General features: G+C 29.4%; 5 protein-coding genes across 5 annotated transcripts; all 5 read left to right on the forward strand.

Annotated features, from left to right (window-relative positions):
* Positions 1-253: 253 nt before the first annotated feature.
* LOC102599376 (probable glutathione S-transferase) lies at positions 254-1759 on the forward strand. The gene is made up of 2 exons (XM_006367608.2): positions 254-656; positions 1029-1759. The coding sequence occupies exons 1-2, from the start codon at positions 348-350 to the stop codon at positions 1371-1373; spliced, it is 654 nt and encodes a 217-aa protein (XP_006367670.1). The 5' UTR covers positions 254-347; the 3' UTR covers positions 1374-1759.
* Positions 1760-3487: 1728 nt separating this feature from the next.
* On the forward strand, positions 3488-4767 carry LOC102599054 (probable glutathione S-transferase). The gene is made up of 2 exons (XM_006367607.2): positions 3488-3850; positions 4260-4767. The coding sequence occupies exons 1-2, from the start codon at positions 3542-3544 to the stop codon at positions 4602-4604; spliced, it is 654 nt and encodes a 217-aa protein (XP_006367669.1). The 5' UTR covers positions 3488-3541; the 3' UTR covers positions 4605-4767.
* Positions 4768-5396: 629 nt separating this feature from the next.
* Positions 5397-6695, forward strand: LOC102600356 (probable glutathione S-transferase). The gene is made up of 2 exons (XM_006367610.2): positions 5397-5861; positions 6170-6695. Exons 1-2 carry the CDS (start codon positions 5553-5555, stop codon positions 6515-6517), a joined length of 657 nt encoding a protein of 218 aa, XP_006367672.1. The 5' UTR covers positions 5397-5552; the 3' UTR covers positions 6518-6695.
* A 1711-nt stretch (positions 6696-8406) lies between these two features.
* LOC102600687 (probable glutathione S-transferase) lies at positions 8407-9696 on the forward strand. Its single transcript, XM_006367611.2, has 2 exons — positions 8407-8795; positions 9167-9696. The coding sequence occupies exons 1-2, from the start codon at positions 8487-8489 to the stop codon at positions 9509-9511; spliced, it is 654 nt and encodes a 217-aa protein (XP_006367673.1). The 5' UTR covers positions 8407-8486; the 3' UTR covers positions 9512-9696.
* Positions 9697-10733: 1037 nt separating this feature from the next.
* Positions 10734-11810, forward strand: LOC102602051 (probable glutathione S-transferase). The gene is made up of 3 exons (XM_006367615.2): positions 10734-11096; positions 11246-11639; positions 11779-11810. Exons 1-2 carry the CDS (start codon positions 10788-10790, stop codon positions 11582-11584), a joined length of 648 nt encoding a protein of 215 aa, XP_006367677.1. The 5' UTR covers positions 10734-10787; the 3' UTR covers positions 11585-11639; positions 11779-11810.
* The last annotated feature ends 744 nt before the right edge of the window (positions 11811-12554 follow it).

A 12554-nucleotide genomic window follows, 5' to 3' on the forward strand; every position in this document is an offset into this window, starting at 1 on the left:
TTTTGAAATTAAGTTTGTTAAGAAAAAAGTCAATATGCATGATTTGTTAGATGACAAGGATATATATATATACACTATTTATTTATTAAGGAGGATTATGTGACTAAATCGCAAGGTTAAAAAATATATTTGTCCTTTTCCCCTTTTATTTTAAGTGTCAATGTGGAGGTGGGAGACGTAATTAGATTACAAAATTAAATAGTCAAACAAGAAACAATAATGCATTTGGTGAATTGCTAAGAAACTTCCCTCTATAAAAGAAGACTACACCTCAAGGAAGATCACATCCACATAAAATTAATTCCATCAATTAGTAAAGCAAAAACACAATTAACCAAAGTTGAGATATGGCAGATGTTAAATTGCTTGGTTTATGGTATAGCCCTTTTAGTAAAAGAGTTGAATGGGCTCTAAAGATTAAGGGTGTGGAATATGAATATATAGAAGATGATCTACAAAATAAGAGCCTTTTACTTCTTCAATCCAATCCAATTCACAAGAAAGTTCCTGTGCTCATTCATAATGGCAAGTCCATTTGTGAGTCAAGTGTGATTGTTGAATACATTGATGAGACATTTGAAGGCCCTTCCATCTTGCCTAAAGACCCTTATGATCGAGCTTTAGTTCGTTTTTGGGATAAATTCTTCGAAGATAAGGTATATGGCCTTCAACTTGTAAATAAGCACTTCAACTAAATATAGGCACCTTAACTCGTCTCTACTCTGTTAATTGAACTTTCTAACTTATAATATGATCATGATCTAGACACCTTCAAAATTTGTGTGTCATGTCGGTATAGGGTGTATAAGAGACACATTAGTTGTCTATACATATCAAAGTTAAAGTGCTTATTATCAGATACAACCAATGTATGTTTATGTATTACTTTTTAAAATCGGACTAAGATGAACATAAATTAAGTAATAAAATATCATATAGTCAACTAATGTACTTCTATTGTTGTATATTCCTATCTTTACCATTATACAAAAAGAATTGTTGAAATTTAAGTTCCAATTGTTATGTAGGGGCCATCAATGATGAAAAGTTTATTTCTCAAAGGAGAGGAACAAGAGAAAGCTAAAGAGGAAGTTTATGAGATGTTGAAAATTCTTGATAATGAGTTAAAGGACAAGAAGTTCTTTGTTGGTGACAAATTTGGATTTGTTGATATTGTTGCAAATGCTGTAGCACTTTGGTTTGGAGTTTTTGAAGAAGTAACTGGAGTTGTTTTGGTGACAAAAGAAAAATTCCCTAATTTTTGTGTTTGGAGAGATGAATACTACATTCAAAACAAGGAATATTTACCTCCAAGAGATGAATTGTTTGCCCATTACCAAGCTTACATTCAACGTGTTGCTGCTTCAAAATAAGGGTCTTTACAAAATTCAAAAGATATAAAGAAGAATTTTGAATCTTATAATTAAAGCTGTCAGAAAGGACTTGATCTTTGAAGTCAGCCCAAATCAATATGAGAAAATTAAAATTTTTAGTGCACTTATTTGTAAAAAAAATAAAAAAAATTACTTATGCAGTTTTTGAATACCCTTTGTGAAATTTCTGACTCCGCTACTGCACTTCTCCCCCGATCTTCCTCTTGTTTTCAATTATTAATTCTATATTCATGACACCATGTGATGAATTCTAGGTAGCCCTATAATAAAGATATTGAAAATCATGTTGTTTCTCTCTGGTCTATTTACTCTTCTTGTCTACTTTATTGTATTTCATATTGTTAATTTTTGGCTTCATTTTATAACATACTATTAGCACGAAACTTTAAATTATATCGAGTTAAATTTTAATTTTGCTTATCCACGTAAAAGACAAGATATGTGATTGGCATGTACAATTATGTTTTAGTTAGGCATAATACATAAATATTTTCTTTAATTTGACCTCATTTTATATTGGCATAATACATAAATTGACCCTTTAACTAGGCTTCAACTGTCATATATGTCTTCCAACTTTGAATGTGCACAAGTAGACACTTAAACTTGTATAAAATTGAACAAGCAAACACATGCGTTCTATGTAACATAATAAACGTAAGACACAAAATTGCCATGTAGGACACCACGTTAAACTAATATGTCTATTTGTTCAATTTTATACAAGTTTAAGTGTCTATTTATACACACCCAAAGTTAGAGGATATTGATGCCAACTGAAGTCAAGTTAAATGACATATTTATGTATTGTTTAACGTGGTGTCCTACATGGCAATTTTGTGTCTTACGTTTATTATGTTACATAGAACGCATGTGTTTGCTTGTTCAATTTTATACAAGTTTAAGTGTCTATTTATACACACCCAAAGTTAGAGGATATTGATGCCAACTGAAGTCAAGTTAAATGACATATTTATGTATTATACCTTTTATATTTATGTCCTTTAATTTTGGGTGCGTACAACGTGTAGGTTATCAAATCTGGCATGCTTAGTTTTACTTTTCAAATTGAAATTTGATATTAGAATTGAATTCAGGAAGAATTTTGGAGGTTCAACTAAATTATTTGTATTGGTTCGAAATTTACTTACTTTAAAATTTGAATTCCGTTCGAATAAAATTATTTGTCAGAGAAAAGTATTTTAGCTATTCACTTGCTAAGAAGTTTCACCTTTGGTGGGTCAATGACTGTATATTATTTAATTAATATATATCAATTTTCTCATTAAATTGAAAATGAAAGCTAAAATTAATAGGTGACTCGGAATATTAAAAACTCCCTTCATTTTAATTTATTGTCATGTTTTGGCTTATCCAAAATCTAACCATTTAAAAAGTTTTAAATTTTTGTGTTTTTTTTAAAATTAAAAATATGTCAAATATATTAAAATATATCTTTTAACTTTGTACTAAAAAAACATGTCAAGTGAATATATGAAACTAAAAAATTATCAAAAATAAAAAGAAATATCTTTTTTTAAAACAGATTAGAAATAAAAATAGGACAAATAAATTAAAATATAAGTATCATTGATTTTTCTAGCCACCAGATTTGACCAAAGGTGGGTGACATGAGCACATAAGTCATCTTTATTATTTTAAATATTACTCACTCCTAAAAAATATGGAAGATGTTTACTTTCCTCCGTTCCTAATTATTTGTCCATTTTTTCTTTTTTAGTTATCCTTAATTACTTATTTATTTTGATAAATAAAAAAAGAATAAACAAATTTCTCTATTATACCCTCAATTTATTACTTTAAAAATCTTAAATTTTAAATTTTCAATTCATTCACTTCATAATTAATAAAGGTAAAATAGTAAACTCGTTATATCAATTATTATTTTCTTAATTGGTGTGTCATTCCAAAAGTGGGTAAATAACTAGGGATAGATGGAATAGTAGTTTATTCAAACAAGTGTCTAGTTAGTCAAATATAATTTTTAATATTAGAAAAGTTGAATAGTCAAACAAGAAACTTTAATGTATCCTTATTTTTTCCTCTATAAAAAAAAAACTAGACACCAAGGGAGACCAACCACACATAATTAAGCAAAAAAAACAATTGAGAACTAAAGTTGTAACATGGCAGAAGTGAAGTTGCTTGGTCTAAGTTATAGTCCTTTTAGCCATAGAGTTGAATGGGCTCTAAAAATTAAGGGAGTGAAATATGAATTTATAGAAGAAGATTTGCAAAATAAGAGCCCTTTACTTCTTCAATCTAATCCAATTCACAAAAAAATCCCAGTGTTAATTCACAATGGCAAGTGCATTTGTGAGTCTATGGTCATTCTTGAATACATTGATGAGGCATTTGAAGGCCCTTCCATTTTGCCTAAAGATCCTTATGATCGCGCTTTAGCGCGATTTTGGGCTAAATACGTCGAAGATAAGGTATATTGCTTTTAAGTTATTCCAATTGATTGAAAATTTTGTTTTAGTTATGTTATTACATATACTTTAGGTCTCATGCTTTTTAATAATCTTTTATAAAATTCGACTAAGACGAACTTCTCGTATAGTCAACAAAACTAACATATTTGTCTAGTAGTTGGTTAGGAAATAAGTTATCCGAATATTAAATTCTGGATAAGTAATGAATACCATATTTGATAGTTGATTTGGAGATAAATTATTCGTGTATAAAATTAATATGATATTTGATTTGCAATTTAGAAATACATAACTATTTTATATGCATAGATTCCATTATAACTAATTGATATATTATTAATATCTGTATAACTCTAACCAGCTATCGAAACGAGTGAACGACCCTTATTAAGTTTTGTTTGTTGGGCAGGGGGCAGCAGTGTGGAAAAGTTTCTTTTCGAAAGGAGAGGAACAAGAGAAAGCTAAAGAGGAAGCTTATGAGATGTTGAAAATTCTTGATAATGAGTTCAAGGACAAGAAGTGCTTTGTTGGTGACAAATTTGGATTTGCTGATATTGTTGCAAATGGTGCAGCACTTTATTTGGGAATTCTTGAAGAAGTATCTGGAGTTGTTTTGGTAACAAGTGAAAAATTTCCAAATTTTTGTGCTTGGAGAGATGAATATTGCACACAAAACGAGGAATATTTTCCTTCAAGAGATGAATTGCTTATCCGTTACCGAGCCTACATTCAGCCTGTTGATGCTTCAAAATGAGTATACCTCAAGTGAATTTCAAGATTTTGTGTGGCAATAAAAATTGAGTTTTTGTAAATTCAATTGAAATATATTAAAGTTGCATGTTATAAGATTTATCTTTATTTCACTAGTTAATATAAATTTTGGATTCACGTATAAATAAAAGTATTGTTAAGAGAAAGAAAGCTTGATACACTACTTTTGTCCGAATTAAATTATTTATCTTATTTTAACTTGACACAAAATTTTAAAAAGATAATAATTTAATGTTATCATTGAAGCCGTAAAAAAAAAAAAAAAAAAAACTTGATCGTTGAGGCCAGCTCTACCCACACCATTAATTAGTTAACCTGCCACCCATTAAGTAAGTACTCCATAAATAGTGTGTATAATATAGGGAAATATATATATATGCATTGATTTTATAAAATAATAAATATTAAGAAAGCTCATCTATTTTTAATAACAACAGCAGCATATAAATAGGAACGAGGGGAGTAATAAATAATGCATATTTATCATTTTCATCAACAAACTGAATTAATAAAACTAATCTAAATTAAATGATTACTTCATGTTTATTGGTCAATTAAATCAATTAAAATAAATTAATTTATGTTTATTTATTAAAAAATTGACTATAAGAGAACATTAAATAAGAATACATAATAAATTTACTTAATTTCTTAAGAGATGTGAAAACTAAAATGGTGACATACAAATAACAACGGTGAGAGTAGATGACAAGTATTGTGTAAAATGGTGACTTATATATGTGCCATTTGTTAAACAAAACATATATTTAAGTGTCAAAACAAAATACTTTGGAAACATCAATGCATTTGCTGGATTTTGCTAAGAAACTTCCCTATATAAAAGAAGGCACTAGACCTCAAGGGGAGATCACAACCACATACAAATTCCCTCAATTAGTAAAGCAAAAACATAGTTAGCCAAATTTGAGAGATGTCTAATGTTAAGTTGATTGGTTTATGGTATAGCCCTTTTAGTAAAAGAGTTGAATGGGCTCTAAAGATTAAGGGTGTAGAATATGAATATATAGAAGATGATCTACAAAATAAGAGCTCTTTACTTCTTCAATCTAATCCAATTCACAAGGCAGTTCCTGTGCTCATTCACAATGGCAAGCCCCTTTGTGAGTCAAGTGTGATTCTCGAATACATCGATGAGACATTTGAAGGCCCTCCAATCTTACCTAAAGACCCTTATGATCGAGCTTTAGCTCGTTTCTGGGCTAAATTCTTCGAAGATAAGGTATATTGCCTTCATGATATATTAACTTTATTAGGTCTTATATATGCTTTTTATAATTACATGTAACTAAACAGAGTACACACATCTAGACATCTTATCTCGTCTTTGTGTCAATTATATTGAACATTCCAACTTATAATATGATCATTTTGACAACTCCAAAATCTATTGATATATGGATGAGTTGTAGTGTTTAATTGTCAGTTGAGATCAAATTGAATTGTCTAGATATGCACTTTTTAAAGTTGAAGTGCTTACTTATCGATTGAGGCCGAATTTTAATGTCTGTTTAATTATGTATTATGTAGGGCCAAGCAATAAGGAAAAGTATCTTTTTCAAAGGAGAGGAGCAAGAGAAAGGTAAAGAGGAAGTTTATGAGATGTTGAAAGTTCTTGATAATGAGCTCAAGGACAATAAGAAGTACTTTGTTGGTGACAAATTTGGATTTGTTGATATTGTTGCAAATGCTGCAGCCCTTTGGTTGGGAGTTCTTGAAGAAATATCTGGAGTTGTTTTGGTGACAAGAGAAAAATACCCAAATTTTTGTGGTTGGAGAGATGAATATTGCACACAAAACAAGGAATATTTACCTCCAAGAGATGAATTACTTGCCCATTACCAAGTTTACATTCAACGTGTTACTGCTTCAAAATGAGTGAATTTCAAGATTTTGTGTGGCAATAAAAATTAGAAATGGATTTAGGATGAGTTTTTGTTTAATTCAATTGAAATTGATTTTCGGTTGAACTAGGGATAAGAAAATAAAATGCATGTTATAATTAGATTTGTCTTTATTTCGGTTTTCACATATGAATAAAGTATTTGTTAGAAAATTTAGTAAGGTCATGAATTGTCTTTTCGTTGCTGATTTTTTTTAAATAAAAATAAAAATTGGGAATAGTAATTAGAAAGTACGATCAAACCGTTACTAATAATATAAAATTTTAAATAGTTAATCAATCAAGCTAGATATATCAAATGTATCAATTAATTGTAAAACAATTAATTAATTACTACATTAATTTTCTCATCGATTTGAAAAGAACAAGAACAGACTTGTGACTCATAATGACTAATGTGAAAGCATTTTTATATTGGCCTTCTATATTTCTAGGGAGTTGAATATAATCATATATTACTTTGTCTAATTAAAGATATATCAAATATATCATAATATTTTGATTTTATAGATTTAAATATATTATGTAAAATTAGAATTAAAAAGTTCCCACAGGATTATCGGATAAAAAAAAATTAGAATTAAAAAATTATCTTTTAAAAAAAAGATAACTTATTTTTTTGGACGAATATTTTTTAAAATAAAAAATAAGTTGAAATGAAGTAAGACATTTTGAAGAAGAAGAAGGGGTGACGTGAGCACATATGTCACCTAGAGAAAAAGGAGAATACTACTGATGTGGAACAAATCAACATTAAGAAAATGTTAGGCAAAACTTACAATCAAATTCAAGATTTAAATTATATAAATTTTTAATAATTCTAAATTTAAAATGAAAACTTCTTTATATTTATCCAAAGAAATTAAACTCCAATACAGAAAGCCAACTAAGCAAAAATATATACTTGCGCTAAATGATGACTAAAATCATTGGATTTAATAAAAGACTATTTCACGGAGTTAAAAGGGCACATTTAACCTTTTTTCCTATATTAGAAATATTCCTCCACGGAAAAAGATATCCAAGAAATCACTAATTGAGCCCCAAAATTTAATCCAAATTGACTATGGCACCATTTTAATGAATAGAACTTTAAATTACAACCTCATAAGTATTTAATATTTCCTCACCCTAGTAAATATCGTATTCATTAAGAAATTAATAAATATAATAGCTATATTTTATTAAATAATTTTTGAAAACACACTACTAACAAGATGAGTAGTAAAAAAAAAACATAGTAGTAATAATTTTATGTCTTGAATCCTAAGATGACGTTTATTTCGAGATAATATTTTTTTTCCCAAAGATATAGCACTTATCTTCACATAGAGGAATACCAATAATAATTTTCCAAGTCTTCAGTAAACATGGAAACATTACTAAATTACAAAACTAAGCTGTCAAAGAAAAATCAACATTATTGCATTTGGTATATTGCTAGAAACTTCCCCGTTATCAACAGAGGTTTGATAACGTGGGTTGTGGTGCGTAGTGGAATTGTTTTACCCTTAATGAAAAGTTTTGGGTTCAAGCTCTGGGTATGAAAAAAATTCTGAAATGGATCCTGCATAGGGGCGGAGGTAGAATATACGAACCCCTTCGGTGGAAAATATTACTATTTATATATGGTTAAAATTAATTTTTAGGTATGTAAAATAGATGCCGAATCTCCTTCCACTAATTCGTGTGTTTACTTCTCAGATTTTGAACTCCCTTATTAGAAATCTTTGCTTCGCCTCTAATTCTGCAGAGCGCAATTCGAATTTAGTCGGAGCTCCAATGTAGACTCCGAACATCGTGTGAGAAACCAAAAAAAAAAAAAAAAAACTTCCCTGCTTTTACCTCTATAAAACAAGGCTACACCTCAAGGGAGAACAACCACATAACAATTCCCTCGAATATTATAGTAAAGATAGAAACAAAGTTAACCAAAGTTGAGAGATGGTAGATGTTAAGTTACTTGGTTTATGGTATAGCCCTTTTAGTCATAGAGTTGAATGGGCTCTCAAGATTAAGGGTATTGAATATGAATACATAGAAGATGATCTACATAATAAGAGCTCTCTACTTCTTGAATCCAACCCAATTCACAAAAAAGTTCCAGTACTAATTCATAATGGCAAGCCAATTTGTGAGTCCATGGTAATTGTTGAATACATTGATGAGGCTTTTGAAGGCCCTTCCATCTTGCCTAAAGACCCTTATGATCGAGCTATTGCTCGTTTCTGGGCTAAGTTCCTTGATGATAAGGTATATTCTTTTTAGTACTCCCTTCGTTTCAATTTATTAGTGGCCGTTACTATTAAGACAGTTCAAAAATTTCTCTTATTTTTTTTTATGTAATTTCTAAATATATAAATTTTTTCAACTCAAACAAACTGAAACATGTAATATGTTTCTCAATTTTTTTTGTCCTGACATAGGTTTATATAAGAGTAGAAAATATAGAGAAATATTATTACTTGTATAATAATATTAGACTGAGACAAGCTTAATTAAAATATTACAATCACTCAATCAGTAAGAATTCATATATTTAATAATCACAATCTATATAGGACTGATGCGTAGTTATTGTTATTATTTTATACAAATTAAATTTCGATTATATTGTTGTCCAGATGGCACCAGTAGGGAAAAGTTTCTTTTTGAAAGGAGAGGAACAAGAGAAAGCTAAAGAGGAAGCTTATGAGATATTGAAAATTCTTGATAATGAGTTAAAGGACAAGAAGTTGTTTGTTGGTGACAAATTTGGATTTGCTGATATTGCTGCTAATTTTGTGGGAATTTGGGTTGGAGTTTTTGAAGAAGCCTCTGGAGAAGTTTTGGTTACAAAAGAAAATTTTCCAAATTTATGTGCTTGGAGAGATGAATACATTAATTGTAGCGAAAACAAGGAATATTTACCTCCAAGAAATGAATTAGTTGCCCATTTTCAAGCTCGCTTTCAAGCTGCCCCGAAATGAACACTTCTACGTAGAATAATTAATAAATAGAATAATAATTTTATTGAAACATTTTATATTTGTAAGGAAGTAGAAAATATTACATTCTCGTTTTTTGTTATATGGCTGTACTAGATATATTATTATTGTTATGTCGCTTTCTTTTCTTCCTTTTTTAATAGAAGTGGTGTTATTATTGCTGGTTAGTCAAGTATTATACAATAATTATTCAGGTAATTGTTTTTTTCCCATCGAATTGACTAAAGAAAAGAAGAATTGTTGGCTGGTTAGTCAAGCATTATACAATATATTTAGGAAAAAGAAAAAATTAATAGAAAAAGCAAACAGCAACATTTGACGAAAATGTGGGTGACATGAGCACATAAGTCATCTAATTGGGAGGCTTCTCATGTTAAGCATGGCCCCAAGCATCATCACTCTTTATTATTCAAATTATTTCCTTATTATTTTTACTTTTTCAAATTAATGAATGAATACCAGACAGAATTTTTAAATGAAAGAGAGAATGTACATTCATCATCAGAAATTAATCGAGATGGTTTGCTAATTATTGTGTGATACTCCTGGTATAGATAGGAAACTCACATTCTTAATAGTTCAAATTACAGAAATATCAAAATTGGATTAAATCAAACTAATTTGGTTTTTCTATTTCGATTCTTTGGTATTTCAGTTTCGGTTCTTCGGTTGGTTTTTCGTTTCGATTTCGATGTTATTTTTTCAAAAGTTCAATTCGAACCGAAGAACCAATCTTTTATTAAAAAAATTATATATATATGCCTTTCCTTAACCAAGAACAAAAGTTTAACTAGCAATTAAACCATTCATAAACAAATTAAAGCTTTTACGTATCACTTAATATGGTTTTAAGTTTTTAAGTATTTTGATATTTTGATTTGATCCTTATTTTGTTTTTTCATTTGCATCGAAAAATCATTTTAAAAACACCGAACCAAATCAAATCGAAGTTGAAAAAATCAAACCGAACCGAACTAATTTGATTCAACGTCCAGTGCCTATTTTTTCAAAACAGAACGCCTACCCCTTGTTCAAATATGAAACTCAATAAACTAGAATCATTTAAATGTATTGTTGACTCTTTTAAATCTAAATTTTATCTCAACACTCTTTTAAATAAAAGAAGAAACCTTTATTACATTTTCTTGATTGCTAAGGAACTTCCCTATTTTTTCCTCTATAAAAGAAGACTAAACATCAAGGGTGAACAACACATAAAAATTAGTAAATATAACAAATAGTTAACCAAAGTTGAGAGATGGCGGATGTTAAGTTTCTTGGTCTATGGTATAGCCCTTTTAGTCATAGAGTTGAATGGGCTCTCAAGATTAAGGGAGTTGAATATGAATTTATAGAACAAGATTTACAAAATAAGAGCCCTTTGCTTCTTGAATCCAATCCAATTCATAAAAAAATCCCAGTGTTAATTCACAATGGCAAGTCCATTTGTGAGTCTATGGTAATTGTTGAATACATTGATGAGACATTTGAAGGCCCTTCCATCTTGCCTAAGGACCCTTATGACCGAGCTTTAGCTCGTTTTTGGGTTAAGTTCCTTGAAGATCAGGTATGTTTACTTTATTTATGTGTCATGTTATACAAGAATCCTTTTTATCTTATTGTAGATGTATATGCCAATAACAACATGATCAGTGAAGATTCATGTAGTTGATCCTAATAGAATTGCGAAATATAAATTTTTCGAGTGTTGAGCAGGTGGCAGCAGTGGGGAAAACTATCTTTCTGAAAGGAGAGGAACAAGAGAAAGCAAAAAAGGAAGCTTGTGAGATGTTGAAAATTCTTGAAAATGAACTCAAGGACAAGAAGTACTTTGTTGGTGACAAATTTGGATTTGCTGATATTGGTGCTAATGTATTGGCAATTTGGCTTGGAGTTTTTGAAGAAGCCTCTGGAGTGCCATTGGTTACAAGTGAAAATTATCCAAATTTATATGCTTGGAGAAATGAATATTGCAATCAAAATAAGGAATATTTACCTTCTAGAGATGAATTGCTTGCCCATTTTCAAGCTCGTTTTCCAGCTAAAGCAAAATGAATACCTTTATAGTGAATTTCAAGATTTGTGTGGCAATAAAAATGTGAGATGGATTTAGGACTTTTTGTGAGTTCAATTGAAATTGATTTTGGATTGAACTAGGTATACATAAGCAAAGAAATGTTTTTAAAAATAGGTTTGTCACAAGATTTATCTTTATTTCATTAGTTGATTTTGATTTTGAATTCGTGTAAGAATAAAAGTGAGTTCATTTGGTTATGGTGTATGAGAATAATGTAAAATATGGTGTATTAGTTATGTTTGTATAATTTTATTGAGATTATTTTTTATTTAGTATTTGATTTGGTGTATTAAAATTAATATACATTGCATAATTTCTAAAAGTACTACTCCCTCCGTCCCATTTTATATGACACTTTTTGGATTTTGAGATTCAAACAAGTCTATTTTTTACCGTAAGTTTTTCATAGATCTTTTCAACATTTCGAATTATCAATTATTGTTACTTATAGTACTTTTTACGTAGTTTACAAATATATAAATTTCACTTAAAAAAATTAAAGATTTCATGCGCAAATTGTCAATCAAACTTAAATTGTTTGACTCTCGAAAAATGAAAAGTGCCACATAAATTGGGACAGAGGGAGTATTTGTTTATAAAAATTGTAACACCCCGACTTTTTGAAACGTCTAAAATTACTCGTATCTCCACGGAAAGACAAGGAGGGTGGGTAATAAATTTAGAATGATGTGGTATGTCCTAATTTAAGTGTTCAAGTGTTGCATCTCATGTTTTGAAGTTAGGTAAGTGGCAAAATAAAAGTTGGCGGAAGTTATCGTAAGTTCCTTCTTAAAGATTTCTCTGAAATTTGGGTCAAATGTTTTGGAGGTTTTCTCCCAATCTATAAAGAGTTATGGGGTCCACAAACTATCGAATCGAAGGTCTACGAGTCTAGTTTCCAACGCATCAAACCGTTCATTCATACGACTTCAGAATAGAGAGATATTC

This window comes from Solanum tuberosum, unplaced genomic scaffold, assembly GCF_000226075.1.
Source record: "Solanum tuberosum cultivar DM 1-3 516 R44 unplaced genomic scaffold, SolTub_3.0 scf00848, whole genome shotgun sequence".
Lineage (NCBI taxonomy): Eukaryota > Viridiplantae > Streptophyta > Magnoliopsida > Solanales > Solanaceae > Solanum > Solanum tuberosum.